General features: G+C 44.5%; 1 protein-coding gene across 1 annotated transcript; it reads left to right on the plus strand.

Moving 5' to 3' along the window:
- Positions 1–8,762: 8,762 nt before the first annotated feature.
- LOC311310976 (extracellular calcium-sensing receptor-like) lies at positions 8,763–14,218 on the plus strand (the record flags this gene model as incomplete). The annotated part of the gene is made up of 11 exons (XM_084440580.1): positions 8,763–8,914; positions 9,368–9,659; positions 9,925–10,167; positions 10,362–10,457; positions 11,333–11,648; positions 11,791–11,963; positions 12,373–12,603; positions 12,752–12,875; positions 12,994–13,187; positions 13,276–13,554; positions 13,790–14,218. The coding sequence occupies exons 1-11, from the start codon at positions 8,781–8,783 to the stop codon at positions 14,216–14,218; spliced, it is 2,511 nt and encodes an 836-aa protein (XP_084296706.1). The 5' UTR covers positions 8,763–8,780.
- Between the last annotated feature and the right edge of the window lie 3,583 nt (positions 14,219–17,801).

A 17,801-nucleotide genomic window follows, 5' to 3' on the forward strand; every position in this document is an offset into this window, starting at 1 on the left:
ACTTTGGCTGAGGTGTCATCAGGAGTCATAGAGTCAGTCAATGAAGGGGTTGAGCCAGTAGAAAGGGAAGTTCCAGGGAAGGAAATAGCCAATTTAGACTGACTGTGAACATCACTAAAAGAAGTCCCTGCCGGAGTACTGCTATGAGAATAATAACCTGGAGGGGGTGACATCTGAGTCAACCAAGGAGTTTGGGAGTGAGCTCCAAAAGGAGATCCAGCTAAAGATGAGGGAGAGGGGAGATGTGAAACCTGAGAGGGGACATGCTGAGAGGGGACAGATGACGGACCAGCAATAGGGGTCGTAAACCGTAACAATGCAGGAGCAGGGGGGGTGTGGTGAACCATGGAGGTTGGCTGAAGTGTCGGGACTGGAAGAGGGGGGGGCAGCACATGGCCTAGAGGAGGGACGATGCCCTGCTGAGCCTGAGGGCCTGGAATAGGGACGGCCGCATTTGGATCAGGATATAAACGACCCGGTTCTAAAAGGTCGTCGTTGTCTGAAGGAGGAATTAATTTCTTAACATAAACAGCTTTAGCAGTGACAGAGTTCTTCCTAGCCTCCCTTTTGTTGCGGGCAGTTTCAGCTCTATCAATTGAGTCATTTGCAGCTGTCTCCCAGGCAAGAAAGTGAGACCAGTTAATGGCATTCTCTGACTTCCTACCTAGCTTAGTTAATTGAAACTCCTTAAGCTGTCTCTTAACTTTCCCTAGCAACTTAACAGACAGTGTACCAGAGACAGGAAAATCACTATTTTTAGCCCATAAAGTAATTTGCTCACACACACTCGGATCATACTTTAATGCCACTATCTTGGCAGCGCCCAGTAAAGGTTCCCGTTTTGGTGTACTAGCAGTAGTTCCCATTTTACAAATACAAACAAATGTCAAAAGTACAGTAAAAAAAAACAATAACTGCTGTGTTGAGAGGTTGTTTTTTTTTCCTGTTACTTTTTTATTTTTTATTTTTTATTTTTTCAAAAATGGCAGACTTCAGAAACCAAAATGGTGGATCCTCAAAATGGTTGAGGAAAAACAGGACCTCTCTCTTTTTTTTTTTTCACAAGCAGCAAAACAGGAAGTCAAACCACGTGCGCACAAAGTTAGCTAAGCACGTGGGCTAATCAACATGTGGAACCAACCATGTGGATGAACTAGCTAGCACAGGGAAGCTAAGCAATGAAATAAAAGGACAAAAACCAACCTAACAGAAATACAATATACGTAGCTTGGAGCAGAATTAAAAGAACAAAGGATGAGCACCAGAGCGCCGTAGAAATCCCAAAATAACCCCAACACTTAACACAAAACAAAGCCAGCACAACACAAAACCAAGCCAGCACAACATTCACTTAAATGCACAACCAAACCGTAGCTAGCATGTACAGAAGTTCAACACTAAACAAAGACCCAGAAAACAGGATCTGAAATCCCAAGACAAGACAAACAAAATGAAACAAAACAAGGCCTACTCGACTTACTTAGCAAAAAGCAAATCACCCGGGGTTTAAAAGTTCTCGAAGTGTAACAGCCACCTCCGTGTGCCCTTCACAACAGGAGTACAAAACCAAAATAACGAGCCTTAAAACAACAAAAGCCCCGTCGAGTCGCGGCAAACCCCCGCAACGCGGATCCCAAAACCAAAAATTCAAAAGAGAAGGCTTTTTGAGAGTAATAACGTTGTATAGTACTTCACCATTTAGTACTGAAACGCTGTAAATGCGTCGCTAACAAAAACCTAACCCTGGTTAAGATATATAGGCTTTTAAGCGGGCATGCGGTTCAACAACCGGCTTTAAGAACAACAACCAGGAAATACATACAACAACCGGTGCGAATAAAACTACGGTCAATGTCTCCAGCTGAAAAACACAATCGTACCACTATGATTTAGATTCTCAACGTACCAGTCCTTTTAGCGAGCTGCAGAGGTGAAGGGCTTCGAGAAAACTAGCCAGCAGACTACGCCAGCTGCTCGAATTTGACTCCCCAAGTCAAACTTGTCGCGGATCCACGCTTCGCCTCCGGAGCACGCGAAAATACTCGTAGTTGTCCCAGAAAACCGCAATTCGGTCTACAGACACGTCGCCATATTGTTAATATATTTATTCCTTAATACTTGGATTAAGAATAAGAGCACGCGAGTGGTCGATTCAGCTGGTTAAAACAAAGACGATATCTTTATTCTTCAATACGTTTGCAAGCGGTCTCTCACAACAGGAAGTGAATTCAAGTCAGAGAGCCCCGTCAATGAGAGGCGGAGCCCTTTTAAAGGGGCCGTGTCGTGACAGTGGGTTGTGCCAGTTGGTCTGGCAAAACAGATGGCCGTGAGAATGCAGTTAAGGTCGGCTTTCCACAAACATTGTAAAACAATAAACTCAGAGAAAACAGGAACCTAAATAGAGTAAGATAACAGAAAACCTATCTTGGCGTGAACACATGGGTGATGAGTTGAAATTCTTTAACAGTAGGTATGGATTTGAAAGCTCGTTGCACGGGCAGACTTTATATCCATTGCAAAAAATATGGCTAGAGCCATAACGTTAGATAGAAGAGTAACGTTATTGTCAACTAGACAATTCTTCAAAACCTAAAAAAATAGGCTACACTCAGTGTGAGATGAAATGTAGCTTGTGGATGCTTAGTACAGTATGTACAGTATGTGGAGCTTTAACGTATTTTCACACCAAACGCGAATACGAAAAGTGAAAATAAATCGAGAATTTCACCAAATTAATTTCCCATACGAAAAATAGCGTTCCATGCATTCTAAACAGAATTTGCGGAAAATAAAAACTCCATGTCAATCATTTTCATTCAGTTATCACGAGCCAGATGCTCCGCCTACCACTTTTGCACCTAAGCTACTTTTGCTACAAAGTGTCACAAATCAAATTGTATTCAGCGCTTCAATGCTGCATCCAACACATTTGCATAGGCCTATTGACTGGTTACATGCAACGCACGTGACAAGGACACAGAAATGAAGGACAATATCTGGGGCAGGGTTGAACAACTTGGGACAGATGACACTTGGGACACTTAGCTAATGTTAACCATAGCTAACGTTAATGGCCTAATGTTAGCTGTCGACGTGGTTGTAACAGTCTGATTTCGCTATAGGCTATAACGTTATCAGAAACCTTTGTGGTAATTGTGGGCCATTTACTGCGGACCAGGCCAGTTAGCACGCCAGGCCACCAGGGAAACTCCCAGTGCTCCCGATGGCCCGCCCCTGGGGGTGTACTGTCAAAGCATGCCGTGATGGGAGGTTTCACAGCACCAGATGGGCGCTGAGCATTGGCATTTTTATATGTAGCCCAGGCTACTGATGTTTTTTAACACATCAACAAAGGCCAATAATTTGAGAGCGAGTGAATAAGAGGGCAATATTTAGACCGAAACAACTAAATTTTTAGGGACACACTAAATAAACTACAGAGCCATTATATGACAACAATGGCCAAGTACCACAAAGATGAATGACAGGACGATAAAATACACTCACTTCATTTTGGAATCAACTTTCAACAAATACTCAAGATCTCCATTTTCCTTGTTCATTGATGCTGCCAGTAACTAGATAGCTGAAGTGGGTAACGTGATTGAGAGGCGATGTGAATGACAGGACAGTCATGACAAGTTTTGATTGGATAAACGTCCCAATGTTAAAATGGCAATGGGAATTCCAATGTAAGCACTTTGAGAACTGGCTTCGGCCTACTCTACGTCCACTTTTAAACATTTTGACAAATGACAGATTAGGTTACATATCGACTGATGACGACATTTTCGCGGTTTTGTGTGGGATAATTTGATTCGTTGTTTTTTCACTTGGTCTTGATTTCCGTAAGCCAGAATCCTTTTACCTGGCCTTGTGAATGACGATCGCCACTTCTCCAATCACTGCTGTCTGCTGCTATACCTACGTTAACTGTACTGCAAGTTGGCCTCTAGCCTATTACAGAGTGGTCTACAAGTAGGCGCGTTAGATCTAGACCGTCCAGGTTTATTAGGCTACAGTAGGGACCTACGTGAGAAGAGGAAAGATCCGCTCACTGATTTCTCCCAATCCACTTTATTGGAAATATCGCCATGTTTCGACCCTTAGGTCTTCATCGGGCAACTTGGTGTACTCCAAGATCCAGCATGTGTGCCTACTAAGATTGGATGTGCGCACAGCTCTTTTGCCTTTTTGTACAGTAGAGACCTAATCATAGCTATTCTAACCCCATTTACTTGCCTAGGCCATATGAGCCGAGGGTCGGGTTATGACAGAGCTTATTGATCAACATAATAGTTGTGTGTAGGGTAAAGCCCTATCGGACAACAAACAGGCTCTTGTGCTGTGCTGTCAGCATGTTCGGCTTGCCGTCATTTGATTGTGACATGCCTGTCAGGCCAGAGAAATCTGCAGAAAAATCTAAACACTTTGCGAAAAAAATAAATTTTGCTTTTGGTACGCGGAAATTTCGTCTTTATTGTGAGCAGACTACTTGAGAAATATGGGTTTTGATTTTATTTTTTTCGCAAGAATATTCGCATTTGGTGTGAAAATACCTTAAGCCAGGCTGATCCTGGCTTATAGGAGCAATTGTCACTGCTCCAATCACTGCCATCTGCTGCTATAGCTACGCCAACTGTACTGCAAGTTGGCCTCCAGCCTATTACAGAGTGGTCTATCCAAAACACTTGAACGTGCTATCTTTAACCAACTGTCTTCGTACCTCCACCAGAACGACCTCCTAGATCCCCACCAATCCGGGTTCAAGGCTGGCCACTCGACAGAGACCGCCCTCCTTGCAGTAACAGAGTCACTCCATGCCGCTAGAGCGAACTCTCTCTCCTCTGTCCTGATACTCCTAGACCTGTCAGCAGCATTTGATACGGTAGACCACCAGATCCTCCTCTCCACCCTCGAGGAGAAAGGCATCGATGGCTCTGCACACTCCCTGTTTGCATCCTACCTGACGGGCCGCTCCTACCAGGTGACATGGAGAGGGTCGACGTCGGAATCGCGTAGTCTGACTACGGGGGTTCCACAAGGGTCTGTCCTGGGTCCTCTCCTGTTTTCCCTCTACACTACATCTCTGGGCTCTGTCATTCGCTCGCATGGCTTCTCCTATCACTGCTATGCCGATGACACCCAACTGGTTCTGTCATTTCCCCCTTCTGATACAGAAGTGGAGACACGCATAGCTGGGTGCTTGGCTGACATTTCGGAGTGGATGACGACACATCACCTTAAGCTCAATCTGGACAAGACTGAGCTGTTGTTCCTCCCGGGGAAGGGCTGTCCGCACCGGGACCTGGCCATCACCATTGAAGACACAGTGGTGACCCCGACTCGGACTGCGAGGAATCTGGGTGTGACCCTGGATGACCAACTGTCATTTTCCTCACATGTCACATCCGTCACACGTTCCTGCAGATTCATGCTCTACAACATCAGGAGGATTCGCCCTTTCCTCACTAATGAAACGGCGCAGGTACTCATCCAGGCCCTGGTCATCTCCCGCCTGGACTACTGCAACTCCCTCCTCGCGGGGGCACCGGCGTCAGCCATTAAACCTCTGGAACTTGTCCAGAAAGCTGCTGCTCGCCTGGTGTTCAACCACCCCAAGTTCTCCCACACAACTTCCCTTCTCTGTTCCCTACACTGGCTCCCTGTAGCGGCTCGCATCCAGTTTAAAACTCTGGCGCTAACCTACAGGGCAATGAAAGGAACAGCCCCCTCCTACCTCCAGGCCATGGTCAAACCCTACATCCCCTCCCGACCACTACGCTCTGCTACCTCAGGGCGACTGGTTGCCCCGTCACTCCGAGGCTCCTGCGGTCGATCGACACGGTCACGGCTCTTCTCTGTCCTGGCCCCGCAGTGGTGGAATGAGCTGCCCACTGATGTCAGGACAGCAGAGTCGCTGCCCATCTTTCGTCGCAGGCTCAAAACTCATCTCTTCAAGAAGTACTACAACAATCCTCCCACCTAAGCACTTATTATATTATATTGCACTGTACTTTAGATTGTGATTCTTGCACTTTGCTTCAGCACTAGATTATGCTCTTAGTCACTTGTTTGTTTTAGAAAGAAGATGCACTTGTGAGTTCTGGCAAGTAGTAGTACATTGGCTCTTCCTACGTTAAATGCAATTATTGTTAGTCGCTTTGGATAAAAGCGTCTGCTAAATGACTGTAATGTAATGTAATGTAATGTCTACAAGTAGGCATGTGAGATCTAGACCGTTCAAGTTTATTAGGCTACAGTAGGGACCTAATCATAGCTGTTCTAACCCCATGTACTTGCCTAGGCCTACTTATATGAGCTGAGGGTAGGGTTATGACAGAGTTTATTGATCAACATTATAGTTGTGTGTAGGGTAAGGCCCTATCGGACAACAGGCTCTTGTCTTGTGCTGTGCTGTCAGCATGCTCGGCTTGCCGTCATTTGATTGTGACATGCCTGTCAGGCCAGAGAAATCCGCAGAAAAATCAAAACATTTGCGAAAAAAATACATTTTGCTTTTGGAACGCGGAAATTTTGCGTTTGGTGTGAAGAGACTATTGAAAAATATGGGTTTTGATTTTATTTTAGTTTTTTTCGCAAGAATATTCACCTTTATTTACCTTTATTCATGTCCAAACTCTGTTTTGTTTGCTTCATGTTGTCTGACTCTGTGAGAGTGAACTTTGCTAGTCACTTGACAGCTGGCATCTGAAATGGAAGCACAGCGCCCTTTCTGTTGAATTTAAAAGTTGTTTTCCCCCACACCCCAATAATTGAGAACTCGTCATCTCCCTTGCTTCTGGAGTCACAGTTAGAATCTGTAGTTAGAGTCTTAGAATCTGTAGTTTTTATAGGCTAGCATATGTGTAAATGTCATCCATAAAATCAGATTGGTATGAAATGTTTCAAGTATGTTTAAGTTACAGTACTGTACATGTCTCCTAGCCCATCCTGATCTTGCGAGATCAGTTTCTCTCCGCAGATCAGTCTGGACTTCCAGCCATCTGGAACGATTTCTCGCAGATTATGTTTTGATTGTGCCAATCAGGGATTGTGTTCTGACTGCTGTTCTGCCCCCCAGTAGAATGTAGCCCCTGATTAGTTTGCCACTGCAAAACAGTCTCTTGGAGCAACGAGCAGTAACGTACAATACATCTGCAATCCTTGACCCATATAGTCTTTAAAGGAGTAGTAAAGGGAAAAATCATGTTTAGCCCTATTTTAAGGTTACTTATGATCATATACAATGGTTCGATCAAAAGTTTCTCAAAACTAGCACTTTTGAGAAAGTTGATAATTGCTCTACCACCGTTTAGGTCATACAATGGATGTGGGTGGGCACCGTGAAAAATCTTTCAAAAACATGTTAAACTTTCGATTTCAAAGACAAGAAGCTCACCGAGGGGGTAATTGGTGTCTGTTGGTGTTCTGACATCAAATTCGCCGCAAAGTATGAATCCTGTAGGGTTTTATTGATAATTTTATGAAATCCATTGACTTGTATTGACACGACCGTTGTAGATGTGTAGATCAATCCGCAGAGGGGATTCAGGAAGCGGAACTACTTACGGTAGCTATTGTTATTGTTCAAGCGTAAGTTTACACACGTATGTGCTGCGACTTAATAGTTCTATGCTAAATTTAAAAAAAGCCTTTCCAGATGAACTAGAATCTTACTTTATGGCGAATTATGTCAGAACTCCAACTAACACCTCGGTGAGATTCTTGTCTTTGAAATTGAGAGTTTAACGTTTTTTGAATGATTTTTCACGGTGCCCCCCCACATCCATTGTATGACCAAAACGGTGGTAGAGCAATTATCAGACTTTCTCAAAAGTGCTAGTTTTGTCAACTTGTTGATCTGAACCATTGTATATGATCTTAAGTAACCTTAAAACAGGGCTAAACATGATTTTTACCTTTACTACTCCTTTAATCGCATGGCTTTATAATTATTTTTTTTTAAATACACAATATAAAATCATAGGAACCCTGGCTCAACATATGGCTATATTCACACATTTTTTAAATACAATTATATAAATTGAGATGTAAATTGAGTAGTGATTATTTAGGAATCATCATTCCTATCATGTGCAATGCATACTTTTAAGTAGAGGTGGGTGTTGTTGTACTGTTGTTCTCTCCCTTCAATTCTGACATCATTGTGGCGTGGTTCTGTGTCCCTGGTATAAGCCATTACACCAAACTCACATGGGCTTTCCCCAATTACCCAATACACCCCTTCCTCTGAAATTAGACCCAGAAGTCCAGTCTCAGCCTAATCTGCCCCTACTGCTGCTGCATGACCCCTAGTGGCCGTGGGTTGCTATCTAGCCGGGGGCAAATTTATCCCTATATCTGTCGTACCTCAGTCCTCCCCTCTCTCTGTCGCTCTCTCTCTTTCTCTCTGACAGGACACCCCAGCATATCTCCTCTCTTTCTTTATGTCCACCTGTTTATTCACTTCAATAAAAGACATATTTCATAGTTAGGTAGAGTTGTGTGGAGTATGCTTTCAGGAGGGGGTAGGTCGAAGGTTTGAGTCCTGTATGGGCAGTATATCCAGAATACATCCGCTAAGTGTAAGCCTCTGTCTGTGTCTGATGACTTTTAATCGTATGACAAAATTCTGTTTTTCCTCCTCTGTGTGATGGTTCTGAACCTCCCTCCACTTGTACTCTCCCCAGGTGATGTGCCTCTCTGTCTGGCTGTGGTTGCTGGGCAGCCTGCTTGATGTGGTGCTGGGGCTGGGAGGAGGGGGGCACTGCCAGCGGATGGCTGAGCCGGTCTCAGGCAGCATTTTTCAGTCAGGAGATGTGGTCATCGGGGGCCTGTTTCCCATCCATTTAAGAGCACCGGAGCCTGAGCAGGAATTCAGGAGGGGGACGAGCAATGCTACCTGTACAATGTAAGTTATTTACAATAGCTACGGTATACAAAATAATTCACTCTACCTTTCTCATTATTTCTCTCCCTCTTTCTTTTATCTTTCTTTTTTTATAATTTTTTTTTAAAGTTATATATTTTATTTTATTATTACCTAATGTATTTACTACAAGCTGATTTTAAACTGTTTTAATTTTCTCAATTTTCTTTTGCTCTTTTTATACATAATCGTACTGTCAAATCATTTTTCATTACTTTGTGAAGCACTTTGAATTGCATTCAGTGCTGTCATGTGTATGTGTTATATAAATAAATGTAAATTTTATTTTTCTTTCTCTTTTCCAAACTTTGATCTTCTCACTTATCTTTCCCATACCCCTGATCCCCTCTCCCAATGATGTCCGTTCTCCTCTCTCTCCCTTGTCACTTCTTGTCTCCTTTCTCCTGCTCTGCCTTGCTCCCCGGCCTGCTCGAGTTTCAATCAGCGTGCCTACCGCTGGCTCCAGACCATGATCTTTGCTGTTGAGGAGGTGAACCGTAACCCTGCCCTCCTACCCAACCTCACCCTGGGCTACCTGGCAGCCGACTCCTGCCTGGCCGAGAGCACCACCCTGGGGGCCGCCCTGGCCATGGTGACCGGGCAGGAGGCCTCTGTGTCGGGCACAGACTGTGGCACAGCCCCTGAGGTGCCAGTCATCATCGGAGATGCCCGCTCCTCAGCCTCCATCGTGGTGGCACAGACTCTCGGAGTGTTTGACTTACCCATGGTGAGCTGTTGTGGTGTTACTGTACAATAAGAGGGAGAACTGATGTAACTGTTAATCTGTGTCTGCTACACAGAAAATTCCTCCCTCTTCCCGTTCCAAATCTAATTTAATGCTCGCTTCTTTTTTCCTCTTCTTTGCCTCTCTTCCTCCTCTGCCTATCCTTCTCTTTTGTGTAAATTCAAACTCACCGTCTTTGGCCCAATTCCCCTTTAACAATTCCCCTTCTCTCTCTCTCTCTCTCTCTCTCTCTCTATCTCTCCCTCAGGTGAGCTACTTTGCCTCCTGTGCTTGTCTGAGTGACAGCAGGAGGTTCCCCTCGTTCTTCCGTACGGTGCCCAGCGATGCCTTCCAGGCGCGCGCCATGGCCCGGCTGCTGGCCCTGATGGGCTGGACCTGGGTGGGCCTGGTGTTTGGGGACGATGACTATGGGAAGTATGGGGTTCAGATGCTGCTGGAGGAGCTCAGGGGATCTGGAGTGTGTGTTGCCTACTCAGAGGTCATCCCCAAGGTACAGTCTGATGATCTGTTTCTGCTTCTGTCTTTCTTTCTGTATGCGTCTCAGTCTTTGTCGGTCTGCCTCTGTCGCTGCTTCAGTGTGTGTGTGTGTGTGTGTGTGTGTCTCCCTCTCTCTCTCTCTTTCTTTTTCTCTCCATCTCTCTCACTCTATCTCTCCTCTCTTAATTTAACTCTGCTATCCCCAAGGGTCAATCTCGGAGAAGGATCAGAAGGATTGTTGACACCATTCAGAGGTCCTCTGCCACTGTTGTGTTGACATTCGCCATCGCCCAGGATGCAAGGGTAACCTTAATTAATGCTGACAAGCATTTCTGTTTTTCTATGTTCATTTGATGTCTGTACTGTTCCCCATCACTGAATTATTATCACCTTTAATAATAATTATCATAATAATAAAATTAGTACTGTTTTAAAAGCCTCCATTTTTGCATATTTTCCCTTCTATGTTCCTCTCTCTATATCTCTACATACTGTACTTGTGGGTGAGCACCACAACTGCATGTGTATATTATCTATCTGCATGATATGGGGACTTCCATGTCTTTATGCCTCCGCCAGGCGACAGCCTGGCCGGAGGCATTATGGTTTCCGGTTGTCCGGCCATCCGTCCGTCCAATGTTTGTTAATGCAATATCTCGGGAACGCATTGACGGAATTTCTTCCCCTTTGGTACAAATGTTCACTGGCACTCAAGGATGAACTGCTTAGATCGTGGGGGTCAAAGGTCAAAGTTCAAGGTCACTGTGACCTCACAAAATGTGTTTTTAGCCTGATGAACACAAGAACGGCTTGACAGAATTTGTACATATTTGGCCAAATGTCCAGTTGAACTTAATTAGATTAATTGGATTCGATTTTGGTATTCAAATGTCAAAGGTCAAGGTCACTGTGACATCACAAAAGGCACTTTTGAACGCTAACGCTAATCCTAATATTAATGCTAATGCTAGCTAGCTAACGCTAATTCTAACACTAATGCTAGTTTTAGCTAGCTAGTGTTAGCGTTAGCATTAGAGTTAGCATAAGCGTTAGCTAGCTAGCATTAGCGTTAGGGTTAGGTTAGCAGTAAGTCAGGGTTAGGGTTAGTTAGGTTAACTGCAACTGCGGAGGCATTTAGCCGCTATGCGATTTTTCTAGTTTAGTCCTCCTGTTTGCAGGCTCTCCTGGAGGAGGTGGTCCATCAAAACGTGACGGATAAGCAGTGGATAGCCACCGAGGCCTGGGTCACCTACACCACCATCTCGGCCCCCCAGAACCTCGCCTCAATGGGGGGCACCATTGGGTTCGCCCTGCAGAGGGCCAACATCACCGGCCTGGGACCTTTCCTCACCCGGCTCAGGCCTGGCGGGGTCTCACCACACCAGGAGCCTTTCCTCCGGGAACTCTGGGAAATTATGTTTGAGTGCTCTCTGGAGGACAGCCCGGGCGTGGCCCCTGTATCAAGGCAACTGTGTTCAGGGTTGGAGGTCATAGGTGATCGAAATTTGTTGAATGGCAACAGAATTCTGTGATGATCAGAATGATTTTATTTGACTTATTAATTCTGTCTAACATGTTTGTCCCTGTTCTGTCTGTTGTGTGTCTTCCCATGTGAATATAATTATCATGCAAGCAGTCGAGGGAGAGAGTCTGTATGCTGATGTGTCACAGCTGAGGGCTACCTATAACGTGTATAAAGCTGTGTACGCCATCGCCCACGCCTTGCATGACATGCTGGCCTGCCAACCAGGGCAGGGACCCCTCCCTGGTGGCCAATGTCCCAATATCACACAGCTGCAGCCTAAAAATGTGAGTTGACCTTGCGGATCAAAATGAATGATTAAAGAAGATATGAGATATGATATTGTCACTATCAGGTGGAAGCCTCATATCTCCTCTTTTTCTTTTTGTCTTTTATATCAGTTGAAAGCTGGAACTACAACCTGAGCACCTCCCAACCTTGGGAACAATTCGCTCGTCATATGTGATTTTATGTAGGAAAAAAATAACATGGACATTGGAATATTCTTTAATTAACTAACACTTTCTAACACTTTATTCATATAGTCACTTAATCTTTTTTTTTTAAAGTTGGGCAGCGAAGATATGAGAAATGTCAGGGTGTCATGGAAGTCTCTGTCCATATGACATGTATTGTCATGTTTTTAGAGGACAAAAATGTAAATTTAGCAACTTGCTAAAATCGTATGTCTTCCAGATTCTCCACTACCTGAGGAGCGTGAACTTTTCCATACCTATGGGGGACCTCGTTAATTTTGACAACAACGGAGACCCGCCAGCCTCCTATGACATCATAAACTGGCACGTGACCCCACAGGGTAGGGTGGAGTTTGTCCATGTCGGCCATTTTGTGTCCTCTGAGGGATCCGAGGGCCAGTTTCACATGGACACGGAGAGAGTGATGTGGGGTGGGGGCCGAGGACCTGAGGTAAGATTGCTGAAGATGATCTTCACAAAACAGACAGAATTACAAAACAGAAGAAAAGGTGGAATAGTTCACTGTCCACAGAGCCTGAATGTGTGTCTAGACTTGTGATGCTATCAGTGATAATGATGCCAGGATTCCTCTCTCCCAGGTTCCTGTGTCTGTGTGCAGTAACCCCTGCCCCCCTGGCACCTGGAAAGCTGTACAGAAGGGAAAGCCTGTCTGCTGCTACGACTGTCTGCCCTGCGCTGAGGGAGAGATCAGCAACACCACAGGTAATTCTGACTCTGACATGTGATTTATTATTATCATTATGTATTAGAATCTGTCTTTGGATCTGGTTCTAATCTGATTAGAACTGACCTTCTCCTGATTGTGGCCCGTCTCTCTCAGGGTCGGTGGAGTGCAGCAGGTGTCCTGAGAGGTTCTGGTCCAACCCAGACCACACTGCATGCATCCCTCAGCAGGTGGACTTCCTGTCCTACAGCGACATCATGGGCATCATCCTGTCCGTTATCTCTGTTGCCGGGGCAACGCTAACAACTACCACCCTAATAACTTTCTTATGTCACCGACACACGCCACTGGTAGGAACACAAGCTAGTTGTGTGGTGATGTGATGCTATTGAAATCTCTGTGTTTCTCTCATGTCATAAATGACTCTTCTCTGTCTAGGTTCGGGCCAACAACTCAGAGCTGAGCTTCCTGCTCCTGTTGTCACTCAAGCTGTGTTTCCTGTGTGCGCTGGCGTTCATCGGCCGGCCGGAGCCCTGGTCCTGTATGCTGAGACACACCCTGTTTGGGATCAGCTTTGTTCTGTGCATCTCCTGCCTGCTGAGCCGGACTGTGGTGGTTCTGGTGGCATTCCGCTCCACACTTCCTGGAGAGAACCTGATGAAGTACCTGGGTCCGACACAGCAGAGGCTGGGCATCTCCCTCTGCACAATGCTACAGGTAGGTCTGCTGTCACAATAGTTTATCATTCTCCAGTAGAAAAAAAAAAAAAAACAAGAGCTCAGCTGAGAAGCACACACAAAATATGTTTATAGTGGTCCTGAGTGATTGAAAGTTGAAAAGTGAGCGAAAATGAATTAAGCTGCTAAATTCCACAATTTATTAGACCAATGTTTCAGCATCCAGGGGGGTCTTCAGGGTTATAAATTAAATTTTTGAATCCTCTTGTTCCCAGGTGCTGATCTGTGTGCTCTGGTTGGCCCTGGACCCCCCTCAACCTGCAGAGAGAGGAGTAATAGGGGGTCTGGGGCCCAAGATCATCCTGGAATGCTCTATGGGTTCCATGGTCGGCTTCTCCCTGGTCCTGGGATATATCGGCCTGCTGGCCTCCATCTGCCTCCTCCTGGCCTTCCTGGCCAGGAAACTCCCAGACAACTTCAACGAGGCCAAACTCATTACCTTCAGCATGCTGATCTTCTGCGCTGTGTGGGTGGCCTTCATCCCAGCTTACGTCAGCTCCCCAGGGAAGTATACGGTTGCTGTGGAGATCTTTGCCATCCTGGCCTCCAGCTACGGCCTGTTGGTCTGCATCTTCGCCCCCAAGTGCTTCATTATCCTGCTGAGACCTGAGAGGAACACCAAGAAACACATGATGGCTAAATAGCATAGGAAAACCCAGAGTGTCCAACTTTCAGAGGATAAATTGTGCTTTATTACCGTAATAAATACTCAGTTTCAAGTCTAACCTCTAGTTACCTCTATTACTCAAAAGTACTACCCTGTAATTCTTTCAGCAAATTACTTTGCTCCAGAGTTCCAGATGTTGTAAATGCTTTATTGAAGTATGAAGTGTGTGTATATAAATCTCTGAGAATATAATAAAGATCCCTCCGACAGTCCCTAGACCAACTTTCTACATGATTCCCTCATCACGCACACACTGCTGGCCTCCACCCTGCTCATGGCCTTCCTGGCCAGGAAACACCCAGACAACTTCAACGAGGCCAAGCTTATCAAAACGGAAATAAAAACATCATGGCCTAGTTAGCCGACAAGAGGTTCTATTCTATTGACATGACTCTCAAATGCATCTTCATGTCTGACATTCACTCTACTGTGGAAATTACCAGAACTTCAGTGTTCTGGAGTTCTTTAATTACATGGCTTTATAGTGATGTTTTTGTAAATGCATAATAGAAAATAATTTGAATTCTGACTTTAAAGAAATACAATTCTATAAATTGAGTTTTGACTTGTTATTTGAGTTAGGATTATCTAGAAATGGTCGTTCTTATCATGCACCTCTTACAGTTAACCAGAGGAGGGGGGTGTTGTGCCATTGTTCTCTCCCTTCAATCCTGACATGTTAACCTTTAAAGCTGCAGTATGTAACTTCTACGCTATGAGCCTTCTACAAGCAAGTTACCAGGGTAAATTCAGTCTGCTGCACTCTCACAGTTTGACGGTTTGGGTACGCACACACCAGAGGAGGCTTATCCATTGAGGTAGGGGAGGACAGTCCTCAGTTTTTGGAGAGAATAGAGGGATTAAAATATAAATATATGCATTTATTTATTTATAATTAATATTTAATATTATCTCAGTTTTGTTCATAAAGCAGGTTTTGCCTATGGATAAAAACCTGCTTCATGGAGAAAGTCTGATAATTGCTCTACCACCGTTTTGGTCATACAATGGATGTGGGTGGGCCTCTTGAAAAATCTTTCAAAAACATGTTAAATTCTCGATTTCAAAGACAAGAAACTCACCGAGGTGTTAGTTGGCGTTCTGACATATAATTCGCCATAAAGTAAGATTCTAGTTCATCTGGAAAGGCTTTTTTAAATATTTAGCATAGAACTATTTAGTCGCAGCACATATGTGTGTAAACTTCTGCAAACTAGGTAGCCTAGCAACATAAACAATAGCAATAGCTACCGTAAGTAGTTCCGCTTCCTGAATCCCCTCTGCGGATTGATCTACACATCTACAAAGGTCGCGTCAATACAAGTCAATGGATTTCATAAAATTATCAATAAAACCCTACAGGATTCATACTTTGCGGCGAATTTGATGTCAGAACACCAACGGACAACAAATTATCCACTCAGTGAGCTTCTTGTCTTTGAAATCGAGAGTTTAACATGTTTTTGAAAGATTTTTCAAGGTGCCCATCCACATCCATTGTATGACCAAAACGGTGGTAGAGCAATTATCCGATTTTCTCAAAAGTGTTAGTTTTGTCAACATTTTGATCTGAATCATTGTATATGATCATACGTAACCTTAAAACAGGGCTAAACATGCATTTTCCCTTTACTACTCCTTTAACTGCAACATCTGAGCCAGGCCAGAAGAAGGTGGCTGGCTTCAGGTTGTTGTAGATGGCACTGAGCCAGACCTGAGGAGAGTGGACAGAGGTGCAGTACATTATATCAATGATCAAAAACAGACCCACAGCACAGCATAGAAATGTAATTTGTCTTCCAACATTAGATCACTAATGCTTTATCCATTACTGGGAATGTTTCTACCATTCAAGCAGATTTAAACAAGGCTGATCACATTATGATGTTGGTAATGCTATGTTAATCAATAAAGCAATAAGGACTGATTAGTGTGTGATATCCCTCCATACATTATGTATTCTCTCGATTGGGAGCAGAGATGAATCTGCAGATTGATGTGTTTGGTTTGGTTTCATCAATAACGCATCATGAAGACAAAGTGTTTAACCACACATCTCAATTAGGGGGTAATGGTACATGCAGTTCTCTTTCAGGTATTCACACTTGATGTTCCCAGACATAAGCTCATGTAGACTCTGATTTGAAGGGGAATTCTGTCTGTCACAGAGATGAAGAATGGGTTTTCAGGGGCCTCCCAAAAGAGATCCAGAGAGTAAACAAGCAAACCCCACAGCTTGCATAAGCTGTCAGCAACGGCTGCTCTCAGACAACTTATGTTTTATTAAGTAATAAACTGGTTCACTCCAGCATGGGAGTTTTCTAATGGATATAGCTTTCCAAAATTACTGACATGAATACACATACCCTCTCTTTCTGAGAACAAATAAGCAATATACTGTATTAGAAACACAAATAAACATACAACCAGGTCCAGCCTGGCTTATGTGTGTGGCTGGCTTGTTTCTGTTCAGGACTGCTAGGACGGAAGCTAGTCATGCCACTGAAATATCTGTGTATTGAAATTACATGAAATAATGTCTGATAAATTAAGATAGGTCTTGTCGCCTGGACACATCAGTTTCAATGCTTTCAATGCTAATCCAGCACAATAAGAGCGGGATAACCAGTTAGCTCATGAGCTCACAACAACTAGCAGCAGCTTCCATAACATGAACACAGTTACACTGATGATTCCTGTAACGTTAGCTATTTTGCTGCAATTGGTTCGAGTGAAAGGATGAACATGTGGAGGTTTGGGTTATAGTCCCATAAAGTCATTCCCAAAGGGGCCTTGAACCCCGGTCTCCCGGGTGGGAGTACTATGCTTTCACCACTACTCTACTTGTGCAGTGGAGATGGGTGGGTTGATTTTGGTGTCCTTCTTCCAGTCCCTAGTGTGGGTTGGGGTTAGAATAAGGATTGGTGTTGGGACATGATCTACCTATAAGGGAAGGGGTGTGGGTTGGGGTTAGAATAAGGGTTGGGGCTGGGACAGGATCTGACCTATGAGGCAAAGGGTAAAGATTGGAATGAAAGGATGAACATGTGGAGGTTGGGGGTATAGTCTCATAAAGTCATCCCCACCGGGGCTTTGAACCCCAATCTCCCGCGTGGGAGTCCATTGCTTTCACCGCTACTCTACTTGTGCAGTGGAAATCGATGGGTTGATTTTGGTGTCCTTTATTTTGGTGTGCTGGGACTACTGCCTCTTGTGGTGCCAACAGAGAAATGCAGGTCAACATTCAACGGAGGGAGTGAGTGAGTGATAACCGGACAAACGCTATCCTAGGTGTATGGGCTTACAGCCACGCACAAAAAACACGCTGTTACGCCCCCATGTGGCACGGTGTAGCAAGGTGCAACATAAACCAACTGAGTTAGTTAAAGGAGAATGCTCTTTTTCGACAACCTGGACCTTATTTACGGCATATTATAAGAAGTTTCACTCACCGAGATAACTTTGGTGTAATTCGGAGGTCTGTAGAAGAAATTTAAAATCCAGCGCGAGCCAAGTATATCCATGTAATGGCGGCGGACAGGGCACCGAGAATGCAGCTT

This window comes from Borostomias antarcticus (genome assembly GCF_949987555.1).
Source record: "Borostomias antarcticus genome assembly, chromosome: 1".
NCBI classification, from domain to species: Eukaryota; Metazoa; Chordata; class Actinopteri; order Stomiiformes; family Stomiidae; genus Borostomias; species Borostomias antarcticus.